The 15,070-nt window shown below is 41.5% G+C and overlaps 1 protein-coding gene across 1 annotated transcript in view; it reads left to right on the plus strand.

Moving 5' to 3' along the window:
* TBX4 (T-box transcription factor 4) overlaps positions 1–1,651 on the plus strand; it is a 40,204-nt gene extending 38,553 nt beyond the window's left edge. Inside the window, exon 9 of the mRNA XM_074922924.1 lies at positions 1,029–1,651. Coding sequence (XP_074779025.1) covers positions 1,029–1,651 — 623 coding nt within the window. The remainder of the gene's footprint in view (positions 1–1,028) is intronic.
* The last annotated feature ends 13,419 nt before the right edge of the window (positions 1,652–15,070 follow it).

Genomic DNA, 15,070 nt, shown 5'->3' on the forward strand with positions numbered 1-15,070 from the left:
CATTAATGAAGTTACACATGTTCAGCACTTTTCAGGATGAAGCCATTAGCAGTTCTCTCGATGTCTGCAGATTAGTGGGACTGTGGTAGCTGGTTGTAAGCATCCCTGCCTTCTCATCCACTCGTTCTCGAATTTAAGTGAGCTGTAACTAGATTCTCTTCCTTTTAGTCCAGCGTTGGATGAGATCATGGCATGTTTTAAGTTAAACGGAAAAATTTTGCACAGAAAAAAATCCTTCTATTTGCCTGTCTCATTGGCCACTAATTTCTTTAAGCTGTGAGAATCCTCTGATCATGGGCAAATGAAGAATCTTAACACCACCAGTAATGAGGACTGCAAGGCAAATGTGTCATTTTAGCAGATGTTTAATCTGCAGATGAATTCACTAATTCATCCAGAGAATATTCCTAACAACTAACACAAAGCTGTTGGTAAACACGGCCACGGACATGGTAATCTGTAGGAGAGGGGCTACAGCTTAAAGCTGAGGGGAAGGACTGATGACTGGAAAAGGGTTCCTTTATCTGGAAATATTTCTGCAGCTTTTGACATGAATATCTGGGGAATGTATAGCCATTTTTGTAACGACAGGAAGGCAGGCTGCGATAAGACCCTTTAAGAGACTTCTTGAATTTGTCAGGAGTAACACTGCAAGAGTGTCAGGGACCTCTGTTATCTGGATGAACGTGGAGTAATCTCTGATGTGAGAATAGTAGCCCAAGTCACTCACTTAACCTGATAAATGTCACCAGAACGCTTTGAGGCTGAGGGGATTAGCTTGACATTTGCAACACAATGTCTTTTTGATGTTGTACATTGTCTTTGCAAACTAAAATGGTTTAACTGGATTAATCTGAAAAAGAGCACCAGTTGTTTAGCAAAATAATCACAGATTGCATGCTCGGCTTCTAAGGGGACTCCATAAAACCACCACGGGCTCTTAGCAGATGGCTGTGAAACGCCGTTGCTCTGGGAGCTGCTCCTGAACATGGGTTGTTCGTTTTTTTGTTTTTTTTTTTTGTCTGTAGAAAGTGCTCGGCACCTGGACCTGCCCTGCAAACGCTCCTACCTGGAAGCCTCCTCTTCTGTAGGAGACGATCACTATTTTCGTTCCCCGCCTCCGTACGACCAGCAGATGCTAAGCCCTTCCTATTGCAGCGAGGTGACTCCGAGGGAAGCGTGCATGTACTCTAGTTCTGGGGCTGAAATTGCTGGTGTCTCAGCGGTCGACGACTTGCCGCCTCCACCTCCCCCCTTGAGCTGCAATATGTGGACTTCTGTCGCACCTTACACCAGCTACAGTGTTCAGACAATGGAAACTGTCCCTTACCAGCCTTTCCCTGCTCATTTTACTGCCACCACCATGATGCCACGGCTCCCGTCCATCACGGGCCAAGGCTCGCAGCCACCAGGTAACAGCCACTTCAGTGTCTACAACCAGCTGTCCCAGTCTCAGGTTCGGGAGCGCGTTCCTGCTTCGTCCTTCCCAAGGGAAAGGGTGCACCCGTCTGTGTGCGAGAGAAAACCCCCCTCTCCGCACCTAAACGCGGCGAACGAATTCCTGTACTCACAAAGCTTTTCCTTGTCGAGGGAGTCGTCGCTGCAGTATCATTCAGGGATGGGGACTGTGGAGAACTGGACTGACGGATGACTCTGACGGCCAAGCGATGCCACAGCCAACGTTACTGCTCCAGGACAGTGTTCAATCAGTGTTGATACCTGTGGGTAACTTGCACTTCGGTGAGACAAATGTGCATTTCCAGAGGGATTTGTGTGGGTGAAGAGCTTGTATCTTCAGACACACAGAGAATCACATCTCCTGTCTCGGTGGGCTGGATTCATCAGTCTCTTACTGACTCCCAAATAAATTAATTCTCGCGTCTTCATTACTGATCCAGTAGAAATCATCTTCATGACTAACAAGTGAAGTAGCTAGTCATTTTCTTTTGCTTGTAATATTAAACATCCATGAGCAAATTTTGGCTATTTGGGAAAAAACCCCCACGAGCTTCACTTTTTATGGTACTCGGTTTGTGAAGTCACAGCATCCCAAAACTCAAAAGAAAAAGCGATCCATTCGGTTGTGTAGTTCAAGGACTGCTGTAGCAGCACATCTTTAGCTCTTTTATCTGTAGAAATAACTTCTTCCTCTGGAAGTGATGGAGCCATAGGAGCGCAGGGGCCGGCGGGGAGGCTCGCCGGTGGGGTCAGGGAGCTGTGGTGCCACTCTGGTACCTCCCCGGCGCAGCACAGGGTTCGTGCCATGGCACCGAGAGGAGAAGGCACCGATGCACAAATGTCTCTTCTTCCCCCCACACCACCATCGTTTATGGCTGTGGGAAACTAAGAAGTGAAGCGTTACGCCCGAGGCCAAACAGCAAATTAATTGCAGCATTAGGAACAGATGCAGTGTCTTCAGACTCCCATCCGTTGATTGAATCACACTTGCTTATTGCAATATATTTATGAAGTTTTAAGCTTAAAAGTTGCTAATACTTTCCAGAAACGATTTCTGTATTTGCTGGTCCTTGATTTCTTTCGTATTCAGCTGAAATGTGCCTTTTGTGCTATGTTTTTCTCTTTTGCAGCTAACTCAGAAAGAATTGTTTTCAGCATAAAGGAGGCGTATTTTCTTAATTGTGGGGTGGGGTGGGAAGAGTTCCCATTACCTGTCAGGCTTTACAGTGTACAAATATTTGTAGAACAGGTAAAAAAACTGTAACCAGTGTATACGTTGCTACTATTGTTTACTGTGGAAGTATCTCGAAGTGACTCCTTCAGCGCTGGCTTTGCCTACCGGTGTCCCTGCGAGGTGAGGAGGGATCACTCAGCAACAGCCACGGCGTGGAATGGCCTCGCGTGGGAAAGCAAGCTGGGCTCTTTCTGGAACGAAACTCCCATTGCCTTCACCCAAAATGCTCCTGAGCTGGGATGTATCCTCCTCCAGCCCGCTGCGCATCCAGGCGATGCCGTCCCAGGGGATGGCAACGCTGAGGCGATGCTGGGAGTTTGGTCCCACTAAAGAGCACAATATTTAAGTTTGAGTCAGGCACAGTGGGGTTTTTATTTCCTCCACCCCTGCTTCCCAAATGGGCGAAGGCAAAAAGCGGAAATAGAGATTTGGAAGTTGGGAGGTACTTCTGCGTTTTGGTGAATCCATTCCAGTGAAGAGAGGCTGATGGATGAGGGCGGCTCCTTGCAGTGAGACAACCCTGAGGCCACTAAAGTGGAGGTCACGTTTCAACCAGGATAAACTCATGCACCCATTCAGCAGACTACGTGTGTGACCGGTGTGGATTTTGTAATCAGATGTTGGAAATCACTACAATTTTTGCATGCTGAATAGCTATTTATATACATATATATTATATATATATATATAAAAATATATATATATCACAAATGCAGGCCACGTGTCCAATTCAGCTTTGCTTTTTATGAATGAAATACTTAATAAAAATGAATGTTGCAAGGTTTTTTTTTTGGAAAGACATCTATTTAAGATTTTTTTTTTTATTACACACCTTTGATGTAAAAACTAAGAATTGGTTAGATAAAAAAAACATATATACTACAGATAAATCTTTATTAGAAACCACATTAGATACAGGTGGTATGGAATTTTTAAATGTTTGTTACATAGCATGGACATTTTATTTTACATATCAGAACATAAAGTCATTTTACTACTATAAGCTGTCTCTGGGTGCATTTCAATAATTAGTATAAAAATGTTCTGTTGTGAATTACTGGATGTCTCGTCTCCCTTCTGTCTCCTACGGTGGGAATATACCAACCTCACACTTCCCCAGGGTGCACACTTGACCCTTTTTTTACCATCTCATAGCTACACCATCAAGCTTTAACTGCCCACTGCAAGACTAAAGGGGGTTGGTTTGTTTGTGGTATCTTGTGTTTCTTTTTTTTTTTTTTTAATGGACACATGAATTGAGCTGAATACATCGAGCACTACGAGGCTAACTTAAAAGCAGCCACTGGCCTGATAACAAGAGCCCCCAAATGATGTTCCTATACTTAGTGCAGACCAGTTACAATGGCAATAGTGAAGAATTAAAGGTTGGAGGTGGGGGGAGAGGTCTGAGGGTGTCACTAACCATTATTTGAAATGTTCGGTTCATTTCTCATAGTGACACTGAATCAACACCAAACAAGACAAATGCTGCCACTATAACCTAAAAATTAATGGGGTCAGCAGCCCAGAGTCCAAATGACAGGATAAACCAGATCTTTTGCCTGTTTTACAAATATGATTAACAGAATAACAATGTCATTTTAAATGAATAACCATTGCTGCTTTTTTTTAGCCATTTCTCATATAGCTTCTGCTCATCAATGCAATATTTATTGATTTAAGGCGGTTTAAAAAGTAACTCCTATAAGAATTGTTCCAGCAGCTTTCAGTTAATGCAGGGGCTGTAGAGGAGACTTGAACATGTAATTAATCCAAGTTTTAACTTGGGGGCACCCAGCAGGCACTGCTCTCAGGTTTTTTTGTAAAGGGCAGAGCCAAGGCTCGGTCCCAGGCCAGCCACTGGGGCTGAGCAAGTGCCCTGTGAAACCCTGTGGCAAAGAAAAAGCTTTTAGTTCTAAAAATAGTACATGACATTTGCGAGTACAGGGCCTGATTGTGAAAGGCTGAGTTAGCACATAAATGTGCAAAATTTGGATATATGCTAATCTGGTCATCTGGGCTCCTTTTATAGTCAGTGGAGAGAGATCAGACGTTTAGATTAAAATGGGATGAATCATCCTCTAGTGATGATCTTTTTCCACTCAGAGAGGATCTAGCTCAGCCACTTAAACTAGATTTCCCCTTTCTAAATGGCTAAAGTTAAGTTAGTGGCATCCCCCTTCTACGTGACACTGATAAAAGCATTCAGCTGGCATTAAATGGAGGTCAGTTTACAAATCACAGTCGACCTGAGCACAAATCCATAGCTAGCACATTGCTGAAGCATGTTCTGGTTGTATTAATTCATGGAATGGAAATGTGGTGTTCTTTTTTGGTTTGGATTTGTTTGGGTTGTGGGTTTGTTTGTTGTTTTTTTTTTTTTTACATATTACAAAATTTCTAATCTGTTTATGTATCCGATCCCAAGAGCCAGCTCATGGGCAAGGCGGGCAGCACTGCTCTGTCCAGATGAAGCACCCAGGTTCCACTTCATTTCTGCTGCATTTCCCATCTGGGTGAGTCTGGCAGTTGGTGAGTGTGTGAGTCCCTGTCAAGCACCCGGCTGCCCAGCCGTGGGCAAACAGAGAGCACAGCGACATCCAAGGGCCCTTGAGGATTTGCTCTATTTGTTTTTCAAATCAGAAACACTAAACTGTGGACATCATTTATAAAAAATCCCAACAACCTGCACAGCATTAAAATAGATCAAGTATGCTTACTGTGTCCGGGTTTGATTTACTGCAGTTTAAACAGCTTTTACTTCTCAAGAATGTGGAGAACTTCATGTGTGTGGAGGCTTTTTCAGCTCCAGCCCCTGGTTAGATGGCTTGTTGCATCGTAGCAAGGAACGGCAATCCAAACGCAGAAAAACTAGATCCATTTCAAATCAGATTAAGGCAAAAATTAGCAAGCGAGGAAAACTTGGAAACACATGAGGTCTGTTTTCCATTGATGTATTCTAATTTGCACTAAAAGGCTAGGGGATTTTTTTATTCTGTTTTTCTTTAAGGTAGATGTCCAAATTTAATATTGGCCCAAGCAAGCTTAGTTCCACCGAGTCCAACAGCACTTATGCCAGCACTGAGTTTGGACTTCACTCTAAATAGAACAAATATTTGTATCAGCTTGCTGAGTATGTGAGTAATATGAATATTTGCCAAAATTTAAACAAGCTAAACTCAAGTCATGCCAAAAGCCCCACCATTCAATTTGGTATCATTGGCAGCTCACAGGCTCAAGAGAGGCCTGAGTCTGGAAGAGCTGGGGTGTTTTTGGCAAACGCTATTTTTTTTTTTTCTCTCTCTCTCCACATTTTGGAAAATTTGTGCCTCTCTGTATTAATTTATGATGTCATTAAATAATTCTTTTTGCAGCTTGTATAGAAAGAATGTTTCTTTTGAAGATGAGAATTCCCCTGAGGATGGTTATAGTGAAAAATTCCAGCAGGAGGAAAAAAAAAAAAAATCCTCTCTTCTTGGCCACTCATGTTTCTGCAGTAGTGTTTGAACTGCAAAAAAATTTACAATATTTTAATTTAAGGACCTGCTCCAAGGAGGTGCCATGCACTTGACTGTGACAAGAGGCAGCCTAAATTCAATGTGATTTGAGGGGTTTTATTGCTGTGATAGTAGACTTGAAGAGAAACCATGAGTCTGACTTGCTGGTGGAGAGACTAAGGTTTTGAACTGATTTCCTTTCCACAAAGTACAGGATCAATATTAAAAATGAAAGAGAAGAAAATATTGGGAACAGTACAACAAAAGCAAAAAGCCTTGTCCAACATGAACTGTTTTTTAATGTGAAAACACTGTCATGAGAGAAACTGCCCCTTGGGCTCTGCCTATAAAACAGTCACTGTAGGCATTGGCGTTTAGAGGGCAGCTTCACGCTAGGATTCACAGCCACTCCTTGCACCAGCGCTGTGCAGTGTAGGCCTGTGTTGTATTTGAAACGAAGTGAAGTTTAAAATTAAACTTGGCATGGGCTGCTCAACCCCACTGAGAACCTGCTCGGGTAACGGCAAGGGGAGGTTAATACCCTTGGAGCTTTGTGCCACAGTGCTGGGGGGTTACGGCCACCGAGCAAGCCCACATACCTGCCTTCTGTCAGAAAAACCATTATCCCCATCACAACCAGCAAATGTACCTGTGTGATTACTTTGGAGACTGACTTTTCAAACGTCACAGTGGATTTACGCAGCGTGTGCAGCAAGATGCCTCCGGGCTGACAACTGCACTCCTGAGCCTGAGTCCACCTTTGGAACCGGGTCCTGAGAGAAAGAAATAAAAAAATATATGAATTGGTGCGAGGTGCTGATAACACCAGTTCAACTAAAATCCGGGTAATTTGGATTTCTGTTACTCTGAAACTTGTTTAACTAAGAAAAAGCAAAACCCAGTAGAATGAAAACAGGAGGAGTAGCTACAATGGGTCAAAAGGCTTTTGTTCCACAGGAAAATACTGATGGGTAAGAGGTTTGAATGAGTACTCTGCAAATGCAAACATCTCTCATCTGGGTTCTTTTGTTGCCATTTTTCTTAATTTTCAGCAAATACTACTTTCTGTCTTTCATCTTTGATGAATATTTTCACTGGGGTTGTATTTACAAACTAGAAGAAGTTGTTGGTTTTTTTTTTTTAAAAAAGAGAATTATGTGGAATGTTGGCACCATCTACTTGGACACTAATGATTTTTCCTAATTCTGAAAGACAAAATTTGACAAATGTAGCTTCTAGTTGGGAGGTTCACACTGATATCAGGAAACTGGGCCAAATTTGTGCACTACGCCTTAGACACTGCCAGCAGGAATGGATGCATCCTTTAACAAATATTTACTAGAGAACAACATGTGCAGGGAACAATGTGTGCAAAATTACTATTTCTCCTTAACAGCCTCTATCTTACGCAAGGCAGACAGCACTGTGTGCTGCAGTTCAGAGTTCAGCAGACATGAAAAAAGAATATTTTTGTGTTTTCTTGCCAAAATCATAAGGCGCAGTCCTATTTCTGTTGAAGTCAATAGGAAAACTTTTATAGACTTCAGTATAGCAAGACCAGCCCTCTAATCTTCTTTTCAACAAGCCCTTCGGTTTAGCTCGCAGCCTTGGCTGTGCAGTGTAGTTTAGGTCTGAGACACAGAGTACTTAAGTTTGATGGATGACACAGCCACACTCTGTGAATTATCATGCTTAGTGCATCTGAGCAGCTACTGGGAGAATAATAAAATTTTGAATCTAATACCTTTCATTGTATTTAATATCAGTTGTGAATCTAATAACACAAATGGATAGCTCAAAACATAAGAAGAATAAGACTCAAACCACTGATTATCCCCACTAAATCCAAGCACTCACTTTAGCCTGAAACTTTAGAGCAGATTGCCCTGGACATGAGGAATCAATCATGAGACATTCTGGAAAGGTGATGAACTTACTTTGTGCATCAGAAGTAATATGAAACAGTCAGCATGCAATGGATACCTAGACTGAAAGCAAAGGTGATGGCTACTGAGCAGCTACGTGTAGGACAAAAATGGAAGTGGGGATAGGTAATCAGTAAAAAAATAAAAGTAGCCACAGTGTCTCACCTGATCAGACATCTTTGGGCAAGGATTTGGTCTAAGACTTACTTGTGAGAACACCAAAGGTGACCAAGAGGAGAGAAATACCAAGGATTTTAGCCATATAAAGATTCTGTTTTAAATGAATCTACATTCTTCCTTCTCATCCTTCCTAAGATACAACCAGTTCAAAGCTTAGTTAGTTTTTCCCCCCCTCCCTTACCCTTTCTGTCCCACCATTTATCATTATGAAGGCAAGTTGACAGTTTAGAGGCAGGAAAAACTTCCACTGGGATTTCTGTCCAGTATCACAGAGAAGGACTAGATTTACACTCAGTGTTAGAACTGAGCACATGCCTGTTACATAAACGTTTGGACGACCTGCAGTTTTTCTACATTTCTTCATCAGTAACATGTAAGGAGAAAGGGATTTTTAACTCTTTGTGTAAACATTGCCCAAGCCCTTCAAGACTCGAAGGTGTCAATCCAAGTAGGCTGGAGAGGTCCGCTGAAAAAGCAAGTGAGCAAATCTCATACTTCAACATATACAGGGTATTTAGAGTGAAGCAAGTGAGGGCTGAGATACTGATGTCTTGATGGATCTACTGAGCACCCTCCCCAGAGTGATGCAGAAACTTGGGAGCAGCAGAGACATTAAATCAAGAACTGAGAAGCAGAAATACCCTGAAGCTCTGTGAACCCAGGGGAAGTGAGGACCAAGCCTGCATGTCCCACGCTAGGGCATGTCCCATGCTAGGGCATGTCCCACGCTAGGGCATGTCCCACTGAAGCATCACGGCACGCTCACAGCGGGACCGACTGTGCTGCCGATGGCTCAGGGTATTGTTTAATGTCTACTGCAGGCATAGCTCATTCTCCTCCTAACAAATGCTGAGTTAAAGATGCAAAGAAGCCACTACTGTGTCCTCATTTAGGCCAGCTACTAATGAAAATCAGTATGTGTGAAGTTTAAAAAATGTAGTTACTTGTATTCCTCTTAGCTGTGGTTTCAAAGGGGAAAGCAGCTTCAATTGCAGGCTATGAACTCCAGTGAAATTCAGGATTTACAAATGCTAATAATACCCTCAGCAATGATTCAGCCTGCAGCCGTTAGTGGACTACTGGCTTCTGTCATGCGTAACAGGAAAATAATAATCACTCGTCTCTAGGAAACAGTTAATCAGATTTGAAAAATCTGTTTTCATCCTATTAACAGCAAAAGAAGGGGAAGCAGGAAGTCAGTAACTGGGAACTAGTAAGTGAACTGGAGAACTAAAAAGAGGAGAGAAAGGGAGAATAAATAAATAAACAAACAAACATAAACTCCCTCTTCCTGCCAAAGAGCAAAAGCAACTGGCAACATGCAAACAAGTTGCCAGAGGATCCAACTGTTGCCGGCGAATGGATGCACTTGTGCTGACACGTAGTGAGTAACGTGACCCACCCGAACGCAGTTACGTGCAGTGTGTAAGGGGAAGTTCCCAGTTCCATGTAGGTGGGACTGGGACCCCAATTTACCACAGTCACATATTGCAGAGGTTGGCAGTACTGGAGGAGGTCAGGAATCGGGTACGCTGCAATATCACTTCGTGTGGAGTCAAGAACTCAGTGTCATGGAGAGAGGTTTGGGTTGTTCTCCGGGTTCGCTTGTTTTATCCACTTCTCATAGTACGTGAAGAACTATGGATAATACAGCCATGCTTTTCACAGTATGAAAAACAGATCTCTGAAAATGTGCAAAAAAGGAGAAAAGTAACTTTTATCCTATTTAAGACAGACTAAACATCCCCCTTCTCCTGGGATCTTTTATTACTTCTTCAGTTAAGTTTCAATTTTACAGGTATATGGGTCAGACCTGATCATCACATTGATGCTAATAAAAAAATTCCTGTTAATTTAAAAATGACAGAGTATTCTCCTACCACATATACTGTATGACCCTTTCCTGACAGGCTAATATAGTAATAATTCCTTACTTAGCTCCAACACGATGCTCAGATGTTTCCTTGGAAATATTTTGTTCCTTTCTGTTGTTTCTTACTGCAGATTGAGATTCTTTGTGTGGCAATGGTTCCTTGAATTGGTTTTCCACAGCCTGGCTCCTCTTGTGTCCTTCCCAGTTTTCCTTTCCATAGATACTACAGTGCACCCTTTCAATGAATCATGTTTTCTTCTAATAAAATATTATCTGAGTTCAATGCCAAAGTCCAGATTTCTATAAAAGAGATTCAGAATGAGCAATAAATACGGCAAAAAGGATTTTTTGTTCTGTGGTTTCCCCCCCTCTCTCATTTTTAGGGGGGTCAGACACTCCTGAGAAGACCAGTAGCATTAGAGGAACCGAGCAACTCACTGCATCTCTAATATTTTATATCTTTATTCTTACTTGAGAGCTCCCTTTTCTGCTGGAGTCCATTAGCTAAGTAGGCTACGTATTTCTGTCTTCCTTATGCTCCTTGGCATGGCCATCAAGAGCTTGTCCAGTTCTTGGGTCAACAAAATATCTGTCCTCTTATTACCCTGACCTTTCCCACCCCCAGTTCCTAAAGCATACTGACAGTAGCCCAGTGGCAGCTGCAAAGGGTCAGAGCAGAGGGGAAGGAGAAGGGGCCCCAGGGGAAAAAGACTCTTCCCGAGCCCTCCAGGCCCAAGGAAAATCACTCTGGTTACTCTTCTCACCTCCCCTCTTGGCAAGAAGGTGACCCAGTGCCCAGTCAAGCATTTGACCAAATACGCAGGACAGTTACGACCCAGAACAGAGCTGAGCCAGGCTTCCTCGCAGTACACATGGAGAGCTTGGAATCAGGGACATGGTTACTGGCGACGCAGAGCCGTTACCCAAGTCCTTTCAGTAGAAGTATAAAAGTTAGTAGACAGTACAGTAAGACTTTGGCTTATAAAAGTCAGTATAACTTATCAGCAGTGACACAAAGAAGAGCGGCTGCGGCCCACCATGCCAGCAGGGCAAACAAACCTCCTTTGCTCTGGTGCACAGATGACTTGGCTGCCTGCACAATGAGCATTGGCTATCTTACTGCCTGAACGGGCAAGATCTCCAGATCTTCAGGGCATCAGCAAGGTCTTGCATGCGTTGGTACAATGCCTCACACAGAGGAACAACTGGGAATTATCAGTATAAAGTGTTAATAATGGCTGTCCACACTTTCATTTCATAGGGAACATTCCATTTTGCAATATTACTGAAAATCACTAAAATATAAATGAAATAAAAACCGTTCTTTTACTTACTGCTAATAACAGCCAGTCACACTGTCCCTGATAGCCATATATAACAACATTCATGAAATATTTTTAAACGGCTTGCTCTATGGTAAAAAACCAGACTATAAAAGAGACTTCTAGAGATGTTACCTAAATTACTCTTGTTCAAATGCCTTTGTGATATTTAATCATAATAATAAAAGTTAGAGTGCTTTTGCCTTTCCATCAGAAACTGGTCTTATATGTTTTGCTAGTCCCACTCTACACTGGCAACATGGTGTCGTGGTGTATAATTTCATAGACACAAAGACACTTCACTACCATAGCTCTCATTATTAAACAATATATTTTAATTGTCACCACCTTTCTCATATAGATACAGGCCAAATCTATCCTTATTGGTTTCAACTGGGCTACACAAGGGATGAATTTGGCTCAATATATATAAAAATACAGCAAGTCAAGTAATAAAAAGAAATGTTTGGGTTTCTTTTTTTATAGCAGTCAGTGCTTTTCGCCATAAGAACACACATGCCTGGCCAGTAAAATCCCATGATAAAGGACTAAAGTGTTTAAGACTTCATATGCAGAATAGCCCATGGTGTTGAATTACAGTCGCAAAAGATGCCATGTTATAAAAGCATTTCTTACCTGGAGAAGGGATCCATGCTCTCCAATGAAGCTTAATTACCCAAGACATGCTGGGTTTTTCCCTCCTGGCAATAACCTCTAACACCAATAACTCCGTTATTTCTTTTGACATCTGAATAGCTGAATATTGCTAATTTTTGTTCTAATTTCCTTATTTGTATTATAGCCTTCCAGTGTTTTACTTCTGATGAAAGTTTTGAACATTAGAAGAGCTTCATTCTTGGGACATTCCTGTTTCTTTCTTCCACTTTTCCCCCTGGAATTTTACTCTCTCAGCCCTGCTCTGGCACTCCTGCTCCCCCATCTCTTTACGCCTTCCCAGCATACTTGGCTCCAGATGTAGATTTATGCATTTCCCCCTCTTGTGATTCTTTCCTGCTCCACTAGAAAGGTTTCAGCTTCATCTCAGGGCCAGAAGATCCACATTTCTGCAGCACAAATTTACTTAAGACATTAAAGAAAATGCCTTGCCTGACTGCAAGTCCCAAGCACTCCCGAGTCATTGATTTTGCAGCTCTCGTACACACAAACACACAAATCCACACACAGGGCACAGAGCAGTAACTCTGGAATGAGCAGTGGAGCTTAGAGGGAGTCCTACTTGTGCAAAAAAACCCCTTCCAACTGATATTATTTTGGGGAAACTGAGTCTTCATTATTTATTAAGTTATATTAGATTTATAGGTCAGATTTGTGCTGAGCTTTTATTAGTTCATAAGGAAAAGATTCCATTTTTATATAGAAAACCCTACTTTTTTCAAGGTGGGGAGGAAACCTCTCCCTTGGAAAATGATGGGATATTGAGCTATGATTTAGAATCATCACCTGTGTTATCCTCCTCATCCTCACGCCTGCATCCTCGGCTTTTGATGAAGTCAATTTCCTGAGTGCATGTGAAAGCCTGTGGCTGCAGCCTGGAACAATCCTACCTCAGTGCTTCCCTTGTGTTGTTGATCCTTTAATTTCCTCCAGCCGACTCCTGCAGGGGACTAGTTCGAAGTTTTATGCTACTCTTTTGGACTAATCATTTACGACTGACTTAAAAAAAAAAAAAAAATCACTTACATACTGCTACTGCTAGATAGAAGAGTTACTAATTGGGATGTACTTCTAGCCAAACGGCAACAAAGGTTTAACAGCAATTCATAGGAACTTAGAAATTCTGCCCAGGGCTTTATAACCAGACCAGTTATTTAGAATCTTCCTCAGAAATTATGGTTGCAATCCATAAAATACCTCTGCAGTGCAAGATATTTTCAAGGTATTTCAAAATCCCTTGAAAAACCAGGCTAGCAGAAAGTCGTATAAACCCCATTAATAGATAAAAATCACAATATCAAGGGAAAGGTCTCCTATTCTGATGGTTATAAAAGTTACACACAGGACTTTTATCATGGGACCCAGTTCTACGTGTTAAAAACACAAAACTGAAAAGTATCTGAAATTAACAGATCTGAAGGAAAGACGCATGCTGGATGAGAAGTTTAAAAATAGGTGCCTTAGGGGCTAGCTGTTGACTAATGACAAAACAGGAAACAGGATGAAATACAGAAGGGACACACATTAATTTCTCCAAGTAAAATGGAGATCAAACCAGTAATTTTATAAGAAAGACAATATCCACTTAACACTACTTCTGTAATAAAATCTATGAAATTTCAGTTTAAAGTTGAGAATCTGATGCTCATCTCTTCACCAACCACCCTACTACTTTGTCTGATAATGTTAATTACAGTATCACACCTTCCAAATGCATTCTTTCTAAACAGTGAAGCTTTTTTCTGAACTGTGCTAATGAAGAATATCACGACAGCAGTGACACAGGCTTAAATACAGACATGAACGGTCAATCATAATAAATATTTTTGCGTTTTTATACACTAGGTGACAAAATCATTCTTGACAAAGCATTAAAGGATAAATCTGTACAAGTCTGATATATTTTACACACCAGCTTTCACTACAAACTACTGTTAAATCTTAAAAACAATACAAATACATCCGTTCAAGTGAAAGCAAAGTCACACTGCATTTTCAAGAACAGAAATGGGTTCTCTTTGCTATTTCTGGCTGCATCTGTTAGCCTGGCTCAGATTCCCTCACACAGTGTGGCTAAAAGCTGGTAATTCAGGCCATTTCACACGCTCATGATAAAAAGCCGAGATTCGATTAAAAAATTAATTCTGGCATACTAAATCAAATGTATTCCAAAATACTTTAGGAAACAGAAAGGGGGAGATAGAAAGACTGAAGCGATCATTTATATGAATGGTTATGTATGGCAGAACCAGAAAAATCTCAAGCAGCAGCCGATTTATACACTGCTAATTCCTTCCTTAGACGATCAGACTTAGACTGGTCTGATTTCAGCAGGAAAATCTCTGCATAGACATCAACACTGGTCTCAAGCATAAGATCCTAATTATTTGAAAGGCATTTGTTTTCATAGCTTTTTTTTTATGTGTCCAAGTCGATGGCATTTTAATGCCTTATTAAATGGTTGTTTTACAGCAGCCCGTCTGTTCAGTCTCTGTGCCCATGTCTGTACTTTGTGCTGCAGGATTTTACCTTTCATGCTAGCCAAAAAATATTTTCCGAATTCCCTATAAAAGTTTTCGATATTTCCTAAGACAAATAGAGTGGGTTTTTTACATACTCTAAAATGACATTGATACGGTAGATATGACATGTATGCCTCTCCATTTATGGTGTGCTTGCAAAAAAGGTGAACGCTTGTGTTCATTAAAGGGATATGCTCGCTAGCTTGGGCCCAATTTTATATGGCTTTTTTTAATTACATAAACAAATGCAAATGTTTTCATTTCGGTTTTTCTTTAATTCAGTTTAAATCCCAGCAATACAAAATATGTGAACACTCCCCTACCATGTTTTTAGCCCAGACGTGGCCATACGGGGTCTCTAAATGCACAAGAAATTAAAAAAAA

Source organism: Athene noctua, chromosome 19, assembly GCF_965140245.1.
Source record: "Athene noctua chromosome 19, bAthNoc1.hap1.1, whole genome shotgun sequence".
Taxonomy (NCBI): domain Eukaryota; kingdom Metazoa; phylum Chordata; class Aves; order Strigiformes; family Strigidae; genus Athene; species Athene noctua.